The sequence below is a fragment of the Anguilla rostrata genome, chromosome 11, assembly GCF_018555375.3.
Source record: "Anguilla rostrata isolate EN2019 chromosome 11, ASM1855537v3, whole genome shotgun sequence".
NCBI lineage: Eukaryota > Metazoa > Chordata > Actinopteri > Anguilliformes > Anguillidae > Anguilla > Anguilla rostrata.
In genome coordinates, this window is record NC_057943.1 from 26,629,250 (window position 1) to 26,654,012 (window position 24,763).

Here is a 24,763-nt window from a genome sequence, read left to right on the forward strand (position 1 = left end):
GACAGAGTGAGCGAGAACGCACTGGAGCAGAGAGAATTACAGTGACCTCTGGGAAGGTGTCTGACTGGGCCAAGAAAAACCCTGCAGCGCTGGCGGTCCCCCAGACCTCCGCTCATGGGCCGCGTTCCCGCTGGAGCCTCGGGGAGGCGGATCAAAGGGCCGGGGCGGCCCCGGCCTGTCAGCACCCCAAAGACACGGAGCAGGGCGCGGGCTAGGCCCCGGGGCAGGAGGGGCGGAGCGGGGCAGGTCACGGGAGAGTGCAAGAACACACGGAAATAAAGCCCTGCCTCGATCAGCATGAGACAGACCACGCCCACAAGTACAACCCCACCCATATCTACATGATAGACCACGCCCACAAGTACAACCCCACCCATATCTACATGACAGACCACGCCCACAAGTACAACCCCACCCATATCTACATGACAGACCACACCCCCAAGTACAACCCCACCCAGATCTACATGACAGACCACGCCCACAAGTACAACCCCACCCATATCTACATGACAGACCACGCCCGCAAGTACAGCCCAACCCTTATCTACATGAGCCAGACCACACCCGACAAGAACAGCCCCACCTTTATCTACATGAGCCAGACCACACCCGACAAGTGCAGCCCTGCCTTGATCTGCATGAGCCAGAAGGTGCCATAACGTACAGGGTCAATATTTACATGACCAAGTTATTTGCCTAGCAAGCCTATTTTTAACCATCCCGTCGCCCAACAATCTGCTGATTAACCGGCAAAGATCAGACTCAGACAACACAAACCACAGAGCAGCTTTTATAGTTATGGAAAAAGAGCAAGCATTATTGAATGGGAAAAACCATAAATAATACTGAAATGATGATCTGTTATCTGGTGTGTCTCAAGATTGGAGAGTGAATTTCCTGGATCCCCACAGCACTGGATATAAAATGGTGGCCAATGTAAAATGGTGACATGGGGACACGTAAGCAGGCCCCACAGGTGACAGGTGTACTCTTTTAATTACGTCTTCCACCTGTCACTACCGGAATATGATTCCACAGGAGATAAGAGCGGAAACAGAAACGCGGATGATAGACTCGTGACCCGAAACCTTTCCCATCACTTCCTTGTTCTTTTTCTCCATTGTGATTTTTTTTTGGCTTTACAAGCACACCTCTGTGTGTTTTTGGACTTCCTCGGAACAGCAGTGTGATTAAAGCACACGGGCGATTCCTGGGAAATTCCCCTGTCCTCTGACGCTAGACAGGATGATTTGTAGCTGCTGCTTTTTTGTGGTTTATTTTTAGTCTTTTCTTTCTTTTAAAATAAACTCAAGAGCATTCTTTGGATATCTGGCGTCAAACTAAGTATTTGGCGTCAAACCTAATTTGGCTTCTAAGGAGAGCCGGAAGCATTCGTATCTGACAGGCCAAGACCACAGATATGAGACCTGTCCTGAGCTTACTGAGCGCACAGAACTGTGACATCACGCGGTGTCAGGAACGGGACGAAGGTGCATGCAGCGTTCTCATTGGCGGGTGGAATTAAGCGGATTAAAGCAGAGACAGAGACAGCGAATGAGTAATGTCTTAAACACGCATCACCCATACATCAATCATGCGCGGAATGCGCTCGGACCCAAGAAGGTCCCCTTCCAGACGTCCTTTGATGCTGTGCTTGTTTCCTAGCCTTCTGTGCATTCAATCAGACACCAATAAACCTTGAGAAAATTTCCATTTCTGATTTAAGAGAGAAAAAGAGGAGGAGGAGGAGGAGGAGGAGGCGTGGTCTGCGTGGGCAGGCTGGGAAGAGTCGGGCGAGGGGTGGGCGGAGCCTTACTCTGCTGGCTCTTCTCCTTGTGCCAGAGCTGCTGCAGCTCCTGCTGCTTCTCCTGCTCCTGCTCGCGCCTCCTCTGCTCCATGTTGAACTGAAAGAGAGCGGGCGTGCGGTGAGAGCGGGGCCACAGGATGTGTCTCGAGTCAGGGTGTGGAAAAATACAGCGTACAAAAAAAAAAAAAAAAACGTTCATGGCCCTATGTGGTGCATCAAGAATTGAAATTAGCATGTGACCAGACCAGGGTCAAGTACATATTTGTTTTGGATTCAAATACTTTTCTACGCTTTAATGATCTTGCCTGGTGTATTGGAACCAATGAAATACTCTCAAAAAGTGCAAACCCCGCCTTCTGGTCACACTGGCAGGCTCAATTACACCAGGCAAGATCAATAGAGCACAGAAAAGTATTTGAATCCAAAACAAATACATATTTGACCCAGGTCTGCATGTGACTGAGATTTCAAAAAATTAAACTGGGATCACGTGAACAACAGTGACTTGACTTGAGTTTTCATGACTCATTTTACACACATGGCGGTGTTCAGTGAAGTGCTGTAGTTGTCGAAACCCCCTTTTTTTTTTTTTTTTTTCAAACGAAGTATCGCACCGCGAGAATATGGTATTGTGAACTTGATACCGCAGTACGTCTCACTGCCAGTCTTGAGGGTGCGTGTTTTGGGGACGGGGGGAGGGCTTACCCTGATGTGCTGGTGCAGCTGCTGCTGGGAGAACTGGGCACAGGGCTGCGGCGAGAAGGGACTGGGCAGCAGGAGGGGGTGGGGAAGGGGCGTGAGCATGGCCGTGTCGGAGCCCGGCCGAACCGCGCGCTGGCCCACCCGCAGGTCCATGGGGCCCGACGCAGGGGGGACTGACACTGCGCCTGCTGAGAGAGAGAGAGAGAGAGAGAGAGAGGGAATTTTTATTAGTTATTCATTATTATAATGGATTATTATTATCACAAAAGTAATTCATTTATGCATTTGCAGAATTGTTTATTTGTTTGGAATTCATGACATCGCATTGCAGTTCATGTGCATTATTTAGCATTTTGCTTTGTCAACACATACTGACATACGTCATGCCAATAAAGCGTTTTGAGAGAGATTAAATGAAAGGGTTGCAGCAGAACCAGTTGGACCGACTGGAGTAGTCAGAACTGGGCCCTGAATAACCAGAAATTTCAAATGATATGTATAAAATTGAAAACAAACACGAGAACTAGACTTGGCCCGGTGTTTATTCTTGTTTTGTGTTAAAATGTTAATTGTTCTATTTTTATGCAGTTAATCACACAATCTTCTAGGATACGCATTTAAAAATACGCTACGCCACTACGGCATGGCTGGAAGGCATATTCACACATTTCTCTGAATTAAGAGAACAAGAAGAGCGGTTTACATTCAGTCCCGCCTCCACCGGCTATTCTGAAACTTCCAGGAAAAAAAAAAAAAAAAAACCCAAACAGCCGCCGTCTTGATATGCAAACAGCAAACTTATTAAAGCGAAGGCACAGGCAAGAGGAGAAAGACAGGGGAGGCTGGGAGACAAACAGAGCGAGAGAGAGAGAGAGGGAGAGAGAGAAAGAGAGAGAGAGAGAGAGAGAGAGAGAGAGAGAGAGAGAGAGAGAGAGAGAGAGAGAGAGAGAGAGAGAGAGAGAGAGAGAGACACAAGCCACTCCATCTGTGGCCTACTAAATGAGAAAACTAATCCCACACAGCCATTAGAGTCAGAGCTGGACGGATGGACAATATCCCTCCCCCACCACCAAGGCCCCCCCCCCATGACCCCTCCTCCATCTCTCTCCTTTGTGTGCTGTGTGCACTCTTGCTTTTCTCTGCTCCTACTCCTCTTTTCCCCCCATGCGTTCCTCTTGCACTGTTAGCATTCGCTTGCGATTCCGTGTGTGTGTGTGTGTATGTGTGTGTGTGCGTGCGTGCATGCCTGTAATGTGTACGTTTGCGTGCGTGTAGGTCTTAGTGGAGCGGGGGCGGAGGATTAATGGCGGCCCTATACAAACTCTCAAACCTGCTTATGTGGTTCCACGTGCTTTCTGAACTGAAACGGTTACTTCAGTCTCATTCTCGTTCACATCCCGTGTACCATAGAGGGCAGGAGTCCTGTACTTACAACCGTGTACCATAGAGGGCATGAATCCTGTACTTACAACCATGTACCATAGAGAGCAGGAGTCCTGTACTTATAACCGTGTACCATAGAGAGCAGGAGTTCTGTACCTGTGCCCGTGGACCATAGAGAGCACAAATTCTTTACCTGCACTTGTGTACCATAGAGAGCAGGAGTTCTGTACCTGCACTCGTGTACCATAGAGAGCAGGAGTTCTGTACCTGCTTTCGTGTACCATAGAGAGCAGGAGTTCCGTACCTGCACCCGTGTACCAAAGAGAGCTTGATAATTTCATTCATGTGGGTGTATGGAAAAATAGAATGAGGGGAAAAAAAGGGTAGAGAGAGACAGGAGGAGAAGAAAGAGTGTGTAACACGACTGTAGCATTCAGGTCAGACCCATGAATCTGTCGCCTCCCCGGGCTGCCGAGAGGCTAAATTTAGCAACCGAAACAAAAAGGCATTTTAACGGTGAGGTTAAGATGGTGGGATGAAGGGGAGGGGTGTTAGTTCCTACACAGCACTGAACCAATGTATGCATTGTCTGAAGTGAATGCTCCTTCTATACAGACTGGCGTAACTACGCACACTCTCCCCCTGCCCCTCCCCTTGGAAACAAGGCGTTATGTCATTCATTCATTGGCTAGTCACAGAAATCAAAGGCCTGTTTGCACACACACAGCCTCCACACAAGCCAATAACTACATTTCCCTTGGAGGAAATATCAATGCACAACTATTGCACTTTGACTAAATGAATCACACTACAGCGCACACGAAACAACTATCTTTACAGACTTTAAGGAGAGCTTGAAGGGATCAGAGTTATAGATGGCTTGGGTGTGTGGCCCGCAGTTAGTAAAATGGAGTCTGGGAGAAGAGGGCTCTGCCTGCACGGGACGCTTCCCTCGGCCTTTTTAGCGACGCGAGCGGCGCGTGCCGCGGTGCCCGGTGGAACGGGGCGCCCTGAAGCGGCCCCCTCCATATTAGGAGAGGCGCGAGCGGAACGAACGCCTGAGCGGGGCCGAGAATGCCGCCGCCGCCGCCGCCGTCTGAAATTATTCAGACCCTTCAGCGGTCGGCGAACGGGCCGAGAGAGGCGCGGGACCCAGAAGCCCCCAGTGCGCGGCGGCGACGGCGGCGGCGGGAGGCCGCGGGGAAAGGGGGCCTGCGCTCACTTCGGAGAACAAGCGCATGCCTCCGCTCTCTTCCTCTCGCAATGACTCACCGAATATAAAACCCCATGAAACATTTCCGCGCCCTTTTGTTTTTCCACTGTAATGATTCATGAGGCTTTCAGACGGCGCAAAAACACCCCTCTGTGAACTGTGTCAGCCCGAGACCCCCCTCGCTGTGTGTGTGTGTGTGTACGTGTGTGTATGCGTGTGTGTGTGTGTGTGCGTGCGTGTGTGTTGTGTGTGTTGTGTGCGTGCGTGCGTGTATGTGTGTGTGTATGCGTGCGTGCGTGTGTGTGCATAGTCCTATGTGTACATATTCCCACGTGTGTGTACGTGTGTGTGTGTGTGTGTGTGTGTGCACGTGTGTTGTGTGTGCGTGTATGTGTGTGTGTGTGTGTGTGTGTGTAGACCAGCAGTGATCTGGTACTGAAGGTATCAGACAGCGCTGCATAATGGCCCAAGCCTCTGAGGCAGCATGTGGGCGGGTCAGTGACCCAGCTGGGAAAACAGAGGCCCAGGAATGCGGCAGGTGTGGATCAGGCGGGGAACAGGTGAGAGAGCGCTCTCCTTCTCCACTGTCCCTCTCCTGCACTCTGTGTTCAAGTTCACCTCACTCCGCCCTTATTAAACATGTCCACCTCTCGGAAATGGTGATTGGCAAACACGGTTTGCGGTTTCCGATTGGCCAACGCATTCACGTGTTGCAACTGATTTTTAAATTCTGCTCAGGTTCTCACAGCTTTGAACATGAGGCCACTCCAGGGTCAGATTGCTCATGAAACTGGCATGAATGACTGCGGTGACCGTTTATTACCCATCTATGACAATGACCTCTTGGTCAGTGCACACATGATATGCTTTCGGTATAGTGCGTGTGTAATACTGTCCGATTGGTCAAAACTGTGGCCATTCACCAGAAATAAAAGAAAATAAGAATTTTTTAATTCCTTACATAAGGTCAGTACTACAGAAGGGCCTGTAACATATTTATGCCTACAGTCCACACAGTGCTACAGGACAGCCAGTGACTATTTCACACCCCACAGTTTACACAGTACTACAAGAGAGCCAGTGACTATTTTATACCCTACAGTCCACACAGTACTACAGGAGAGCAAGTGACTATTTTACACCCTACAGTCTACACAGTACTACAGGAGAGCAAGTGACTATTTTACACCCTACAAGCCACACAGTTCTACCAAAGAGCCTAGGACTATTTTATACCCTAGAGACCACACAATGCTACAGGAGAACCAGTGACTATTTTACAGCCAACAGTCCACACAGCGCTACTTCCTTCATATGGTGCATGAGGTGCAATGCGGCGCAAAAAAAGACCTAAAGAAAGAGAGGAATAAATAAATGCGGGACAATGGAAGTGAACTGTCAGCATAAATCTGGGGACGGAGTCACAAACAGAGCCAGCCGGGGCAGTAGGAATTCTAAATTAGCCGTCTCAAAATAAAAACTAGGAAAAACAGGAAGTACTGATGATAAAAAAAATAAACCAAGAGAGCCATCTGCCCCTTGTGGAGCAGAATGCCCCCTCTCTCCCCCCTCCTCACGCACGCGTTCACGTACACATAAACACTCTCTCTCCCCCTGAAGGAAATGAAGGCTTTTGGGCCAAATCTATTTTGGGGGGGGGGGGGGGGTGTGGGAGGAACATGTCAAGCCCTTTTCTTTTTTCACTGCTTTCAAAAGCCACTTCTGTTAGACACATTCATCATCCGAGTTCCCAAGCAGTGGCCTGGCGGACATTCCATGCAAACAACATCCCAGAGTGAGAAAAAGCAAACGACAAAGAGGCGGGGGGGGGGGGGGGGTGGTACATTTTCAAATACAGCCGCTAATAAATCATTTATTAAACTGTTTGGGAGCAGTAACCGTCTGCCAGTGTAGGAGTAGGAGTGCTTCAAGTAGCAGAACCATTTCTCTGGAAGTTAAAATTGATTTGACTTATCACCTCTAAAAATACACAGGCCACAAGCAGAGAACATCAAAACACTACACAGCAATCACGCACAAGAAGTGCAGAGAGCAATTTCACATCTTAAGCTGGCTGGGACTTTTGACAGGGCTGGTGGGGACTTTTACAGGCTATAGTACCGAGCTCTCATACAGGGAAAAAAACAAAAACAGACACCCTTGATAAAAGATTAGCAAACAACAATGCTGAATGTGATTCCTGCATGCTCCCCTGTGTCTGTGCATGTGTGTGTATGTACAGTATACGTCTGTGTGCGAGAGTGCGCGTGCGTGTGTGTGTGTGTGTGTGTGTTTCATCCCACTGCAGCTAAACACCCACTTGGTAGTTCACTGTGACACTGCAAATGAACGGTAGTGCAATCCAAGAGGTCAACCCCAGCTCCCTATTTTTCCCCTCATCCAGTCAGTGGACACACACGCAGGCACACACACACACACACACTAGCTCCACCTCTAGAAAAAAAAGTCATAAATAATGAGGGGGAGGGGGGCTGTGAGAACCTGACACCCCTGAGAAAGTCATCCCAAAGCCCGAAGGCTCCGCAGGAACATCTGAAACTTCCCAGCCTGAGAGGGGGGGGGCTGGCGTGCCACACCGCAGCCTTTACTCTGAGCGTACGTCTGGCCGTCGCTCAGAGGCACAGGTGACCAGCAACAGGATCGTAACCCGAGACCTCGAACCCTCCACCACACCCCCCCCCCCGGTCTTTGTTCCCGCGGGCCACCGAAGCACGCCCCATGACGGAACGGGAAGCCGCGCCGGCCGCCTCACACCGCGGGGACACCGCCCGCCCGCGCCCCCCGCGCCCCGCGCCCCGCTCGGCCTGTGATGGAGGCGTGCCTCCGCGGAACTCGCCTCTCCCGTTCGCACCCTGGCCGGTGCGTGAGGTCACAGAGTTCTCGATGCTGTGACTACTTTCAGTCATTTTCTCAGTACATGCCCTGATCCTGGATGCCTTACGTAGCTCACATAGTTCACATATCATCTGTGCTTACAGCTGGATATTAGCACAAGTCAGAACAAAGTACCTGAAGCGCACAGCCTGGACACAAGCCTGCAATCTCCCCAGCCGCGAACTGGCAAACGGCTGTGCCACACTGGGCGCATTCACATGCACGCTAATACTCTGACCTTACCCCGAATGTGGCAATACTGAGATGACTTAAATGGTCGTGTAAATGTCTTCCTCTGATTCTCTTTATTAGCGCACGGCCATAATTGGCGCACTCCTGGATTTCTGCTAAGCTTTCGATTTTTTTGGTGCGGGCAGACGCCCTGCTCAGATTTCTTTCGGCTTTTTGAAACTGCACGTGTCCGGCAGAAGCTGGAGATCCCGGATGAAAACAAACATGGCCGTCGAGTACATCGTTTCCTTCGAGCACACGCTGATTATGGAAAGACTCATGTAAACTACTGGAGTAACTGCATTACTTATATCCATGTGTACTCGATAATGTAAGTACTGGCACAAACTAATTACTCCCAATAATTGGGGTATTGGTGTGCATGTAAACATGGCCACTGTCACCTGTAAACAAAAGAGGTTACAATTTCAATAAGTTGTCCTTTGGAAAGGGGCATTCCGCTTTTTAAATTAATTAAAATGTATTCATTTAAATTGGTGAGTAATTCATATGCAGAAAGACAGTATATAGGCCATGGCCTCTCTGCCTTGCTGCTTAAATGTAAAGCCCCTCTCCCCCTTTGTGGTACTGATTAGATAAGGACTGCAGGTGTTTAAGTGACAAACTGCATGAGATGCCCAACAGATCGTTTGGGCTCTGGCCTGTATCTTGTGGCCAGGTGCTAATGCGCTAACAAGCTAAAGTGTTCATTCCAGTTCAGTGTCACCAGGCTCACACTCGCCTACTGAATCTACAGGCTCCTGAACCAGCGGGACCCACCACTCCTACTGAATCTACAGGCTCCTGAACCAGCGGGGCCCACCACTCCTACTGAATCTACAGCCTGCCACGGACCCCACTCACTGTTACATTCGCTCAGTCGGTGAACGGCACGCTCTACTGAATCTGACAGGGGAACTCCCTGAACTACGGCAGCCACTCCCGAACCGTCCGCTCAACTAGGCTCTGACAGGTGAATCTGGTAACCGACTTTTTTCTCTTGATCTGGCAGGCGTTTGAACACAGACTGTGAAGTCACGTACTCTGCAGCGGAATGCTACCTGAACATCGACCATCCCAGACACTAAGACAGCTCCAACAGGCGAGTCGCCTCCCAACTCTCCATACCCTAAAAAACCACTCCAGACTCCTATACCCTGCTCCCCACCCCCAAAAACCCCACAGGGAAAAACCAGGGCCTCCAGCACATTCTGACTTCCAGAGAGGGGCGGCCAGAAAGAAGAAAGGACGACTTTGCGAAGGAACACAGGAGCATTGGAGTCTCTCCACTCCACAGAGTCAGAGGGAAATGCAGTGCATTCCTCACGTGGGACAAGCAGCCCTAAACGTGTTGTGACTTCTTCCAAAAAAAAAAAAAACACTCCAGTAAGACGTAGACGGCCAGCTAAGTCGTGTCTTGGGAATGAGAGAGGGGGAGAAGTATATTTTTCAGCTGTGAATTCAATATGTGAATGTAGACCGATGTGCCGTCATTATCTTCATGGTACGCAAATTTGAGGGACACATAATTAAAAAAAACTGATTTCAACACATTATTTTTCGCAACGCAGTGCCCTGACGTGGCGTTCACAACTTAACTATTTTAACTGGGGAGACAGAAAGCAGCTGGCAGCACACCGGAGGACATGAACAAATAATTATACTGGCGGACGGCTGAAAGCGTAACCAAGCCTCATCGGTCCCACGGCAACAGGAGGCCTCTGAACCCGCCAAGACCTCACAAAGGGTCAGCGCTACGACAAGAGTTTGCAAGGGTTTGAGTGGGTATAGGGATAACAGGGAAGTGACCTGTCGTCAGTTTTGCGCACTGAAACGAGAAAGGAGCTCTCTGCCAATACGTCGTTAACAACAAATGCGGCAATGGCAGCGATGATTGGTGGCTATCTTCCATTCATACTGCCTAGATACTATGGAATTACAGGCAGAAAGCATCCACCAATCACTGTCGGAATTGTTCTGTTTCTAATGAATAATGTACTCTGTGATTGGTGGAAAGCCCACCTCCGGTTTTTATGTCTAAAGTGATGACACATCATTAATGTCCCAATGTATGTATCCCAGAGTGGGCACAAGAAAGGGAAACCTCTGAATAGCGATGCACAAACGGTAAAGGCAGACATTTTAAGAGCGGAGCTCATTCGCTTCCCTGTGGCGAGAGAGGTAAGGGAGCCAGCCAAGGAAGCAAGCGGTTGTGGAGAGCGCACTTTCCCAGCAATGGTCACGTAAATGGCGGGAGACTCAGGTGTTGACAGGAGCAAATGCAAAGCCGTGTTGCGGGAAGCAACAGGAAGTGCCACTTTATTCCTCGGCCAACGAACGCTGGGAGTTCCAGCTCCCCGGTCTCCGTTTCCTGCTCAGAGACGCGCTGGACTCTCGGCACTTTCTTCCGCAAACACGTCTGGCTCCGTGTCGGTCACCGGTCAGTCCCCGCGAGCCGCTCGCCCCGTCGACGCGCCTTCGCCCCCTCAGACCCCCCCACACGCACCGCGAATCGACAACACAAATAACAATTACGCTTCGCCGGCACGTTCTGCCGGACCCGGTACACGCCGCTCACCCTCCTCACGCTGTTTCTGTAACGCGATACAGCTCCAGTCCTGCACAAGAGGGCCCCTGAGAAACACCAGACTGCCCAGGGGCTGCTGGAGAAACACGCCAAAAACAGACACAGTGAAGGACGGAGGCGCACCTGTCAGCGCGCGCCTGTTTCGAGGCGCAGTTATGCAAACGCACAGGTATTTCCACCCACTTTCTTCCTCGTGTTTCTGCGACCGAGCTAATAATAGACGTCTTTGTCACCTCTTCAAACACCGATTTCATTCCAAACGGGGCTCTGGAGGTTGCGCAAGACGGGCCGCTCGCCCATTCCAGGCGCCGTAAACCGAAAGTCATGAGAACCGGAGCTGCTGTGCCCATTTCACTTCCCCTTATTTAAATGTGCCAGGCTCACGCCAGCCTCAGAAAACACAGGGCTCTATTTTAATAGAGGCATTTAAACATAATACTTAATTAAGCATACAGTATAAGCATTGCCAGTGAGTCGGTTAGGGGTACAACAAGGGCTGGGAGAACGAAGCTTCATTGTCAAATGTGTGTGCACACGCAGGCACAAATGTGCTGTTTTGAGTTTTGCATATTTGTGTGTGTTTGCCTGCTGACAGAGTAGGGGTGTGTGTGTATGTGCGCGCGTGTGTGTGTGTGTTTACACAGAGAGGATCAGGGAGAAACAGTACCACAGCTAGTTAGGCTGATGTTTTATGCATGCTGAAGGGGGTGAAATTTCCACTGCGCTTCTCCTCCAAGTTTCCAAAGCCGATCAGATTTCTCCCTGTGAGGAGGCGGATTAAGACCGTGATAGTAACCTACACTGAACACTCTCAAACAATACCACATCCCTACTCACACCCTACACACAGAGCACCACATCCCTACTCACACCCTACACACAGAGCACCACATCCCTACTCACACCCTACACACAGAGCACCACATCCCTACTCACACCCTACACACAGAGCACCACATCCCTACTCACACCCTACACATCCCTACTCACACCCTACACACAGAGCACCACACCCCTACTCACACCCTACTCACACCCTACACATCCCTACTCACACCCTACACACAGAGCACCACATCCCTACTCACACCCTACACACAGAGCACCACACCCCTACTCACACCCTACTCACACCCTACACATCCCTACTCACACCCTACACACAGAGCACCACATCCCTACTCACACCCTACACACAGAGCACCACATCCCTACTCACACCCTACACATCCCTACTCACACCCTACACAGAGCACCACATCCCTACTCACACCCTACACACAGAGCACCACATCCCTACTCACACCCTACACACAGAGCACCACATCCCTACTCACACCCTACACACAGAGCACCACATCCCTACTCACACCCTACACACAGAGCACCACATCCCTACTCACACCCTACACACAGAGCACCACATCCCTACTCACACCCTACACACAGAGCACCACATCCCTACTCCACCCTACACACAGAGCACCACATCCCTACTCACACCCTACACACAGAGCACCACATCCCTACTCACACCCTACACACAGAGCACCACATCCCTACTCACACCCTACACACAGAGCACCACATCCCTACTCACACCCTACACACAGAGCACCACATCCCTACTCACACCCTACACACAGAGCACCACATCCCTACTCACACCCTACACACAGAGCACCACATCCCTACTCACACCCTACACACAGGCACCACATCCCTACTCACACCCTACACACAGAGCACCACATCCCTACTCACACCTACACACAGAGCACCACATCCCTCTCACCCTACACAGAGCACCACTCCTACTCACCTAACACGAGCACCACATCCCTACTCACACCCTAAACACAGAGCACCACATCCCTACTCACACCCTACACACAGGGCACACATCCCTACTCACACCCTACACACAGGGCACACATCCCTACTCACACCCTACACACAGGGCACACATCCCTACTCACACCCTACACACAGGGCACACATCCCTACTCACACTGACTCGTACGCTCTCGTACGGGTTGTTGTTTGCTTTGGTACTCACTATGAGCTGCAGAAATAAAGCCTGGGACTCTCTGGAGAGCTGGGAGGCAGTTGAGGGAGTTTTAATCAACAGGGCAGAAAGCCTGGGCAATTTTAATTAGCCAGGACCCCCTCCCCTCTGCATGGTTACGCTAGTACCCTCTATTGTTTGGTTTCCTGCTCGGGCCAGGGAGCGCTTATGATTGCAGCTTCTACCATCAGCAGATCGAAAATAAATATCGTAAAAATAGAAAAGACAGAAACTGCTTCCCTCTCTCTCTCTCAGTCTCCCTTGCTCACACTCTGTTTCTCTCCTGGCTATAATTAGGCAGAGTGCGGCTCAACATCGCTCGACTCTGGTTGGCGATAACATCCTCTTTTTTGCCCCCCTTCCTTTCTTTCTTTCTTTCTCTCTTTCTCTTTTTCTTCTTTACCGTCTGAGACCAGGCACCCCTTCCCGTCGCCCCTGGCTACAGTGGCTTCTTGCCCACGGCCTCTGCAGCCATCCCATAAACATGCAGGAAGGAGGCCCTGTCACCATAGCAACCTCACTAGACAGAAGGAAGCAGAGTCTATAAAAAAACACAAACCTCAACACCAAAAAGACACTTCCTGTTGGCAGAGTTTTGTCTCAGCCTCCTTTTAGAGACTACCACAGGAGAACACTTATTTATGTGATATCACTCACGCACGCACACACATACACACAAGTACACGGACACTCACAAGCACACACACTCTCTCTCTCACTCACACACACACACACATAGACACAAGTACATGCACACACACTCAAAGAATTAGCCAGTGTTGCAGAGGTACAGTAACAGTAAAAAAAAAGTCTTAAAAAATGACAGATTCATCCGTTTGAAGAGGCACCTATCCGTCACCAGCGGCCAATCCACTTGACTCAAGACCAGAACAACAGAAGCGCCACAAGTACTTATGCACTTCATTTTTTAAGTCCATCTGGATTAGAGTGCCTGTGGAATGTTTCTAATGTTATGCAAGGCCTACTTTACCGGTAAGACATCAGAAGGCCTTCAAACACAGCTATTTATAAATTACACCTCGTGAATCAGGTGTGTGAATTAAGGCTTGCTATTCCTCCATTTCCTCACAAAACTTTTAGGGTGCAGAATGGGATGGGGGGGTTGGGGAGGGTGCAGAATGGGATGGGGGGCGGGGGAGCCTGGGGGTGCAGAGGGCACAGTTGAGTTTATGATGATTAACAAAGCCGAGCGAATGGTACTTTGCACACAACCATACCCAGAAATTGAGTATTGAAATTGAGCCAATCAAAAGGCCGCAGGAATGGGAAGAGCGGCATGCCAGTCAATCTTCTAAATCTTTTGGGGTTCATTCCAGGCCTTGCCCGAGCTGTGCTAACTCAGAAAGGAGCGCCTGCTCTTCCGTGACGTTGTTTTTGAACGCGGACAATCGGGTTTGTGCCCTCGCAGCTGTGTGACATGGTGCTGTGGCTGTTTTCGACGTTGCTAAATCAACCTTGTGTAAGACAGGATCTCCAATTATAGCCTTGGAGTGCACGTTCCTGCCTTCTCGCTCTCTCTCTCTCTCTCTCTCTCTCTCTCTCTCTCTCTATCGCTCTTGACTGGGGTTACCCATAGCAGGCAAATCCGTTTCTGTTATTCAAGTCTGCACATCGAAACATCCAGCTCTGCCGCAAATGCATTCTGCAGTATGGGTGTGCTATTGACCATCTTGAGCACATAAGCTGTGTGCAGACTGTTTGTTACGAGGGAAAGTATCAGTTAAACATAAGCGAGTGTGCGTGTGTGTGTGTGCGCGCACGCGCAGCCTGTTCCAGTCACAGGGTGTGCATAAACACTCCACCCTCCCCCTCCTTTTGAAGTCCTAACACCCCCAGCTATTTAAGCCTATTTATAGCTCTGAGAGCCAAACACAAAAAACACAATACAAGCAGTGATTATACCTGAAGGTGTATTACACTAAGGTGTGCCAACCCTGTCCAACACTGACGCACACATGCACAAATGGCTTCTAAAAGAAATTCCGACATACTCCCAAGCCCCACCCAAAAATCAAGTTGCCCTTTCAACAGACCCCTGTAAACACACATCCCATCATGCACCTGCTTCCCCTCCCTTTCACCTGGTCTGGAACATGGCACACAGCAGAGTGAGAAGAGGGTGTGTCTCCGGGGCAACAGACGTAAAAATCCACAGACACCGGCACATCCAGCACTACTCTCCATTTCACCACATTCGGATTAACATAGCTGCCACTCAGAATCACCTTCCCACTCACTGACCAATCATAATGCTCACTGACCAGTAACTACCAATTACAGAAGCAGAGTTCCTGTTTCCATTTCAGCTGAACACTCATGGTATGAAGCTGCTCTCTTACAGTTATATAGCAACTACTGATCAGTTCTGAGGCTTAATTGTGCCAGCCACTCCACCTCTACGCCGAAACCCCAGCTAACAGGTGGGCCAAAGTTCTACTGCCACTGCACCCTGGGATCGCAGGTCAGTCCTGCAAATCCAGGGGTGTGTGCCTGAAGCAGACAGAAAGAGGGCCCCCCAGTGCTGTTTTGCAGGGCAAAAGAACCCTTACTTTGCATGTGCTGAATACAGTGAATGTGACTTTGATAAAAATGATACATAAGTTGGGGGGGTGGGAGTGTAAAAGTTGATAAACACAAATTATTTTTTCCCCCCCAAAAGTCCATTTTCTGACACACTAAAGGAAAACATAAAGAACTGTGAAAGCAGCGTGTGAACATTCAGCTTGGAACTCTGGAATGGTTCAATGCTATTTGCTACTTACCCCAAACTGCACTTTGGCAGACTCAAAAATGCAGATAATGACACCTTACCGATCCCTCTTTCTCCCAGTCTCAAAACTCTTTAAATTTTAACAGCTGTTCTGGGAAAAATGGGGGGGGGGGGGGGGAGCGCACATTGTGAATATGCCGAGTCACAGGCCTTCTGTTTCAATGCACAACAACCAGGGAGGGAGCCGTGAAAAAGCCCAAAAACACACACAAGACTGCACGAGCGTGTGCACTCTGGTGCAACTGGGCGCTTTCAACTCAACGAAAATAAGGTGTCCCCATGATCAGTAACTTTGCCTCGTGGACTGACATCACAGGTTAAAGGAAAATTCATTTTCCATTAATTAAGATCATTTTGAACTCCATGAGCACATTACTTTACATTCCAGGAAACAAACATCACCTCAGCCAATAGTTAGCCACGGCTGAGCTTAAATCTTAACTATTGTCTTAAACTTGAATTTTGAGCCACAGATGTAAACGGGTAGTCCACTTTCTGGAGGTTTTTAATAGTGGGTTTCTCAGTGTGTTCCTGATGGGCCTGGACCGTTCTAGATGACCAGCTGGCTTTAAAATGGCTGACACAATGGCCAGGACATTTGGGAGTTTGTGGACTAAATCAAGAAAATACACTTCGAGTAACTCCAAAGCAGCGTGTAGAGCAAAGTTATGTTTCCAGAGGCTGTACATATGGACAGATTAATTTTACACCATTTAATCAGAAAACATATAAACATAAGCATCATAAAGATAATTATTAGTTTTTAGACTGTGTTGGTACTTCTTTCCTTCTCAAGCTCTTCACTCCAAAGGACCACTAAGTCATGGTTAAGATGCAGCTAAGGAGTAGCCAGGCCTAATGCTCTGTGCCAGCCTAATGCTCTGTGCCAGTAGTTACCAACCTGATACGACTGTGTCTGGCAGCATTTTCAAACCTTATTTATTCTAGCCAGAATTTAAGGATGAGGAGCTGAAACAAATGGATACTGAAAAGAAGAGGGAACATCAATTTCCGTATTTACATCCTGTTTGAGGGGTTAGCTACATTTGCAACAGATCAGGATTGGCTAAATATAGACGGTGGAAGTGACATGAAGACCATTTTATCATTGTTATAGCAAGTTCGAATTGAACAAACCATTTTTAGATTCAAAGGTTGAATCAATGCAGATTAAGCAGAGAATGTGCATTGGATTTTGAAAACACAGTATATTGATTCATTTTGGTATGAATTGACAAAAAACTGTATTGATTCACAAACTGTGAGTAAATTTGCAATATTCTGAGAGCAGAATCAGTCGGGAAGCAGACAGAACTGGCTCACATTAACTTGGTCCTAAATACTAAAAACACACAAAATTAGGTGTATGGTCACCCACTGCAGCAATATCATTGATAGACAAGCTAACGTCAAGTCACACGCTTGTGAATTTTTACTATGACCACACATCTAATCAAATGAAAACAAAACATTCAAGCAGTACCAGGGGAACAAGATTTTATATATGTATGTACATTTAACACATTCTGGAGAGTTGGCTAGCTACCACGTTCCAAAAATAAATAGTATCCTTTATAGCATACAAAATACTTGGCAAGCTAACTAAATTTGCAATTGTAATAACCATCCAAAATGTAGTCATGCATATGGTGTGAATCATGTGAATATTACTTGTATAACTTCATACCTCATATTAACCTCATGACAACACACCTGTCAAATAATTTATTACTAATGCACAAACAACGCAGGTGCACATACTTGGGAGTAATGGTTGATCAAAGCCTTCCAGGTTCAAGGCACTGGGCAGTAGCAGTAAAAAAAAAAAAAAAAAAGGCCAACAGGATGCTGGAATATACAGCCAAAAGTATTTAGTATAAATCCAAGGAAGTTATACTTATCATACACAATGCATTTGTTAGACCACACTTGGAGCATTGCGAGCAGTTCTGGGGACTGTACTACATGATATAGAGGCTCTGGAAAAGGTTCAAAGAAGAGCAACAAAATTGATTCCTGGTATGAAAGATGGGCCAAAGTTCTAGGAGGAAAGACTTAAGATGCCTTCAAGCTTAGTAAAAGGAGGCTTAGGGGTGATTTGATTGAGCCTTTTAAATTCATAAAGGGGATCAACAAAGTGAACTAAAAGAGATTCTTCAGTTTCAGTTCTGTTAGTAGAATGAGGGGACATAAATGAAAATGAGCAAAAAGGTAAATTCCATACAAACATTAGGAACTATTTTTTTCTCTCACACAGAGTAGCCTGTGTGAAATAGCCTTCCAGATCACGTAGTAGAGACTGACACTGGGGATTTTCAAGACTAGGCTTGATATGGTGTTAGATACTAGGTAGTCTGTAGGCAATCATGGGTTCGTTTTTGAATCTCACTTCCTAGCCTTGGTGAGAGACGTCGCTTTCTAGCGCCAGTGCAGTTGGCTCTAGTATAGGTCTTTCAACCATCCGCTGTATTACAAGTCAGTGGAGTCAAGATACAAAGCTAATAATTTTTTTGCACAAAAACATGTAGTAGCAATGGGTGCTTTTTCTTTGTCCAATGTCTCCTCGTGTGCCAATTAATTGAGTCATTTGGACGTTTTAATATTTTGTGGCCAGTTCAGGGACAGTTTACTTCAAGGGACAGTTCACTGTCCATCACACTATGTCCGAACCCAGGCCGGACTTCGTGACCATATACGGGTTCCCCTTCTTTCCCAAGTGCGCAATCTGTGGCACCAATTTGTACAAAATGTCAGCACAAAAACTGCACTTCTGTGGCTTCTAAATGCTTTTCACAAGCCCATAGAAGGTCAATGGGTGATATCACAGTCACTCTGTCCGTATTTTTTTTTACAGTCTATGTCTGCTTCTCGCCACGTGTGGCAATGTTAATATAGGAAGCCACGGCCTCAGTCAGTATGCACTATAGGAAATAGTTCAAACTGCAAATAAGATTCAACGTCATTTTTTAAAAACATAAATCAGGTAATGTACACTTACGCAATTTTGGGAAGCATAACATTGCTGTACAAGCTACTTTATAGTTAACTGAAGTGAATCTTCTTGCTTAAGACCACAGACTTCCGAAATGCCCCCAATACAGAAACCATGAAGCTGGCTGCTCAAAAAGTAACTTCTGTAAAGACCTAAAACATCCGTCATTGCACAAAAAGTGTGAATCAAAAACACCAAAAATGAAACAAACTTGAAGTAAGTTTAATGTCATTTTCCCACTTTAATTTCAGACTACATGGCTGGCTCTAAAATTATAACGAATTATATCAAAATCAAAATCATTGATTTTGATTCAGTTGTGTTACAAACGGTTAGCGCCAAAGCGCACATTGGTTTGACAAGAGCCATTCTCAGTGGGTCAGCCCGCACCTCGGGCCTGTTTTGGCCGTCTGCTCGTGTCTGCTGGAATGCGGCAGCAAAGCTACATACAGCCTGGCTTTGGGGAGGGGGGGGTCTAATGGGGGGCGTATTAGGAAAAACTGGATATCACACCAGACAAAGTCACTGTTCTTTTTCCTTTGTGACATGTTTTTTACACAAATGGTTTCTTCTGTTTAAGACTTTCACACAGTTTTTGGGAAATGAGATTCAGTTATCATCGGAGGTATAAAGCATCGTCTCATTCAAAGAGCCCACACGAGTGATAATGTGTCACCCAGGTGCTTTTCTCTGAATGGCCTTCAGCCAGTGACCCCTGCGAGACATTTGCTATAGGTAAAGGTGTGGGAAACGATGGGTAATTCTGAGCTGGAGAGAGAGAGCAGTTCCTCATTCATTGAAAGAGGGCATTCGTTGCTTGTAGGGGCTGGGGGGAAACCAGTGACATCACATGATCACCAAGCCGCTCTCGTGCTAGGAGGCAAGCTACGGTACAATGTGAAAATGCTCTTCTCCACGCTCGTTCGATGTGGATCACCTTACCTGCCTGGCAACAGGCAATCTGATCCTGGGCCAATGAGACTACCCTGCTGTAATGGGGCTGCACGGCTGTCAGTTTGAGAGAGCGCAGCTAACGGCTACGCCAGCAGCCTGGGGGCCCTTGTTTTCAAGAACTCTCCATGTTTCTCTGGAACTCCATGGAGTGTTCTAGAACCTCACTTTCTACAGCTGAGGGAGCCCTGTGAGAAGAGAAAGCATTTTGGTGCATGCAGACCGCAGGACAAACAATCCCAATTTTGATTTACCGTCACTCCTTCGCCACTTCCTCAGTGTCAGCAAAGGGCTTCCTGCTCTCCCTTTTCCATAAAAAAGATAACCTCCCTCCCCCACCCCATAAATTACACCATAAAGCTGTAAAACAGACTACGTAAAAAGCGTGTCCTCTACCGTCACAATGGCAACAGGTCACATGACCGAGAGGGGGCCAACGGGAGCAGAGCTCGATGGGCGGGGTGGGACGGGAGCCGCGGAGACTCGGCCAAGCCGCTGCTCGCTAACTTTTCGCGGTCGAGAGCATCCTAGCGTGAAGCAGTTTATTTACACTAGCTTACCAATCTCTACGGCGCTGTTAATTTGTCCCGTCTCTGTTAGCGCAGCCAAACGGCACGGCGCCGAGCCCGGCCTCCGCCCCTGCTGCGTGTGTCCTGCTGCGGCTTCGCCCAGATGTGGGGCATGAAACTGGTCACCATGGTCAGACCTTAAAATGGTTTGGAGGCTGGGCCCGTTTCGGACAATACAGCATTACAGTGTTTAATGTTATGACAAGCTCCTCTGGACCGTGTACAGCTCCAGACCTCTTTCTGTTAGTGAAGGTGTAGGTTGTGACACTGGATGGGATTTTTTAAATTTTTTTAAACTACCCCTCTTCCCTCAACACTCACTCATACACACACTCCCTCGCTCTCACTCACACACACACACACACACACACACACACACATACACCCGGAGTCACTTATGCCTGCAGGGTTTCACAGTTCACAGAAGACATCAGCAGGCAGTGAGCAGTCAGCTGACTTGTGTTTCTACAAGGAACAGGAAACGTGATCTTCTCTGCTCCCTACTGAAAAACAATCTCTCTATTGTTACATGCTTATTTCTCCTCTGCTGGTGAAATTGGGGATTTTTGTGTATTTTGGTTTTGCTTTCCTTGTGTTTTTTTATTTTTTATAGATCTGAAGCATTTTCCACACCCCAATTTTCACAGGGTTAGCAAAAGCAGTCCCCTGGCTGAACCTAAACTGGGACAACCTCAACATGTGCTGCCCTATGACTTGCCAGAACCAACTACAGGACCAACTGGGCTTTGTTCCTATTTATATAAGTTGAATATATGCTGAAACTGCTCTTTGAAAAATAGGCAAAGGCATTCTTGCCTACATGAGGCAAAAGATTCTCCTTTGAAGAGTAGACTTTTTGGAATGTTTTTTCAACATTCTAAGTTCTACAACACCTGCTTTCAATTACAGTACCAGTAGTGATTGTTACATCAGCATAAGAATGTTCAGTTAACAACATTCTGATCACATATTTCTGATCTGACACCTTATACGTGCTCATTCTACACAGCCACATCAAAGCTTCCAAGTACATAAAAAGCAGTTCAGGTAAAACAAATGCAGGTATAGCTTTTACCTGCATACATGGCACACAGATGTGGCTTAACCAGGACTTTATAAAGCAGCAGTGTAAAAATGTTACACTGACAAAGTACAGTAGGGCCAATAATGGCCATATGACACTACAGCCATTCCTATCAAGAATAAGGGGTAGTCCACTTTTGTGTTTCAAATCTGTAAATTATTTACTAATTTATTTGAGTGAACCAGGTTAACCAACACAGAACCCTGATCTTCCAAACAAATTCTGACTTGAGACCAGAAGTTAAGGAGCTCCACAAAGCTTTTCAGTTGTGGCTGATGGGAAACGAAGTACGCCTCAAGCGCCCTTGGCTTCGCGCTCTGGACTTGGTCTTTTATCGGCAACACGGAGAAACGAAGCGCATAACCTGGAGCGGAGCACGGCAAAACTGCATTCCGCTAGAATGGGAAAAACTCACCAAGCCGGTGACATGATCTACGACAGGAGGAAACTCAACCTCAACCACACCGACCTCATCTTTCACACAAAAATGTGAAAGACAGTAGAGGATGACCTCCATCTGGCTTGCCAGGATTAATACGCTCATTTAGGACGCCACAGATAAGCACTAATTAGGCTCTGCGTGAGGGACTGAGGAAGAGCACACCACACAAAGACAGGCTGTGTCTGATCCCTTCGATGAAACATGTGAAACCGTACACTCTCGGGCCCTAGCGATGACCTCACTTTGTTTTTCCAGAGAGCGGAGGCTTTTGAGAGGAACATGAGCGTAATTCAAGGGGCCTTGTGTTGTGTAGGAAGGGGGGGGGGGGCGGTTGGTGCGACCTACGGGCTAAGGGTCAACTTGCCTCATATTTACGTGCTCTGAGTAAACGCACCCAAGCAACCGCCAAAATTTAGGCTAGCGTAATGCGACTGAGCATCGGAAATCTTAATTTTCAATGGATTTAACGCCACCGGCAAAATTATTTTACACAGCAGCGTTTCTGTTTTCATAGCATAGTAGTTATGTTGACAAAACGCTACGTTGTTCATGCAGACCGAAACTCGTGGTCTAGTTCTACAGCAATGCACACCCAAACTCAGAGTGCCATGGCGTCTTGTGACCAAGCTTGAAAGGCATGTAAGTTATGTTCCAATGCACGACATCTCCCAACATTGACTTGCCAATACTTCTTAGTAGGAAACAATAAGCAGCGGCATTAGCTTTTCAACAAAGACGCTGGGATGAGGATGTACCGAAGCGCTTGCCAGCCGTCCGGCTCATCTGCTTTGGTTCCGTGCAGCCCTGCCGTCCTGTGATCCTCTCGCTCCCGGCACAAAACTGCACTTGCTACATTGTCTTCAAGAGGATGTTATTTTCGTGTTTAACATTGTATCCTTTTAAAAACAGGTGTATCCAAGACAGCCGTTCAAATTCAGTAACTTGGGTGCATTAGTATCAACGCATTTGTTGTTATTATTTATATTCTTATTGTTATTCATAATAATGATGCTTATTATAATTACCGTTTTTAAAAATCATATCTGTTCGGCAAAACATTTTTGGGTACCTTGCGTTTAAAATCAAACTGTTAACCTTGACAGGATGCACAGTAAGTCGGTACAAAGAGGAGGACCATTTTGCAAGCAGAGCTACCACAGAACTTGTGTGTCAAGTGTGTCTAACATGAGAGCCTCGGCCATGATGTCATATGCACCAGTTGAAATTCTACACCCTCAACCGCAACAATAGCCCTGTTTAAAGGTGACAGCTAATTGTGCCGTTGTGTGTTAATCAAATCCGTTGTGTCATCCGCTTGGCCGCCCCACAACCTCCGCACCAAAATTACATCGGCTTTAACTCAACGGTGAAAGCATTTCCTCAACGATGCTATTTTTGTGCGCAATAAAATGTATTTGCTTTTGACTCCGCTTTAAGATATGCCAATGTAATACGGCCAAATAAATATACAGAAACGAGAGGTAATTAAGGAAGTTTTAAAAAAAGAAACGAGACCAAAAAAAAAAAAAACTACCAAAGCGAGTACACTAAAATATTCAAGTGCTTTAAAATCTTACACTTAATGCACCATTTTCTCTTCTTTTCGGATTCTTTGGATTACTCTTTTTGTTATTTTCGCAAAACACTTAAATATCATATTGCTTTTAAAAAAGCAGTTTCTCAAGGGTATGCATATGACCCACAATTACGCGCACATTTCTACGGCTGTAGGCTACACCCGGGCAAGTTAGAAGAAAGTTTGCTCCCGTGGTGAACATTCGAGACGGATTCAGACAGAAATAGAACGCACTACCATAGCACAGAAGTGGCGGATTACCCCACAACAGCCAGCATAAGTAGCAAGTTTATATTGTGAAAATAAACAGCCGGCTAGCAGAACCAGGCGTACAGGAGTCAATACAAGGGTAATGATATCAGATGAACCGGATAATGGAGAATGTTACATCAACCGCGTTTTTCCCAGTAACGTCTTCAGTAATTGTCATAATTATTTATACATTTACAAATGACTATCCTGCAAAAGATATCGGTATTTGCACTGTACTGGAAGATGATATTGGGGGAATGAAGGTCACAATACTGTACCTGCCGCTCCCGCTAAATGAATCTCCTGTCTGTCAGTGTCTAAGGTCTGTCCCGACGCCGTAATTCCATCTGTGGGGAGGACGAGAGTTAGTTATAAAATGATTCTCCTACTTTTGTAACAGCACATCAACAATGAGATTACTTCTATCTCCCCATGCCGATATTCCCATTACACTGCTGGCAGAACACACATCCCGGCACGGCTGATAACTTCTCACAGAAAAAGTAGCCTATTACTTGTTGAACAGTGCATTGCACGAGGAAATTTTTACTTGAAACACAGCAACGGAAGCGCACAACATAGAGACAGCGACACATGATTTTCGACTAGTACTGACAAAGTGAGTAATTCATTTAACAAATGCACATGTAAATTAAAAGCCTATCCACCATCCACAAACCTGTTATTGTATTGTCACCAAATTGCTGTGTTGCTCACGTACACTTCCTAGGTCTTATCCCGATGCAGTGGAAAGACTCATTCTGAAGAAACCGGCAACACTTGCAATCGGAGTCTTTAGAATACCAAGAGAACGTCCCGCTTGAAAAACATTCAAAGTAACCTTCGTTGCTTCCCACACTGGATTCGTACTCTTTTAAAAAAAACTTTTAACTCTTAATTTGTTTAGCATCCGAGATCACTGTGCCATCTGGGTTGGCGGTGCTTCCTCCACAACCTGCATGCACAGCGAAAAGAGTCGCGATGCAGGCATGTTATATAAAACAAAAGAAACAGCAAGGTCTTGTACGTATTAAAATTGCATTTGCTGCTATTTGTAAATGCAAAACTCCCAAACGTGTTTTTTATTCACCATTTCCAAATAAAAAATAACTTCCGTGTAGGCTATGTTTGAGGCTGTCGTATCTTTTATGAATGAGTCACAAAAGATTGCAACAGGTTGTTATACTTATTTCCCATTTCTTCTCAAATTCTTCTAG

General features: G+C 47.2%; 1 protein-coding gene across 6 annotated transcripts in view; it reads right to left on the reverse strand.

Moving 5' to 3' along the window:
* Window positions 1-24,763, reverse strand: part of LOC135234450 (histone deacetylase 7-like) — a 77,705-nt gene that overhangs the window by 28,469 nt on the left and 24,473 nt on the right. For 2 of the 6 annotated variants that reach the window (XM_064299074.1, XM_064299073.1), the window contains exons 2-4: window positions 23,825-23,893; window positions 2,516-2,700; window positions 1,820-1,907 (exon numbers count right to left, since the gene is read on the reverse strand). In XM_064299074.1, the coding sequence (XP_064155144.1) occupies window positions 1,820-1,907; window positions 2,516-2,700; window positions 23,825-23,893 (342 nt within the window). Of the gene's footprint in view, window positions 1-1,819; window positions 1,908-2,515; window positions 2,701-23,824; window positions 23,894-24,225 lie in introns of all 6 variants that reach the window. The other 4 variants (XM_064299078.1, XM_064299077.1, XM_064299075.1 and 1 more) reach the window with 4 other exon arrangements.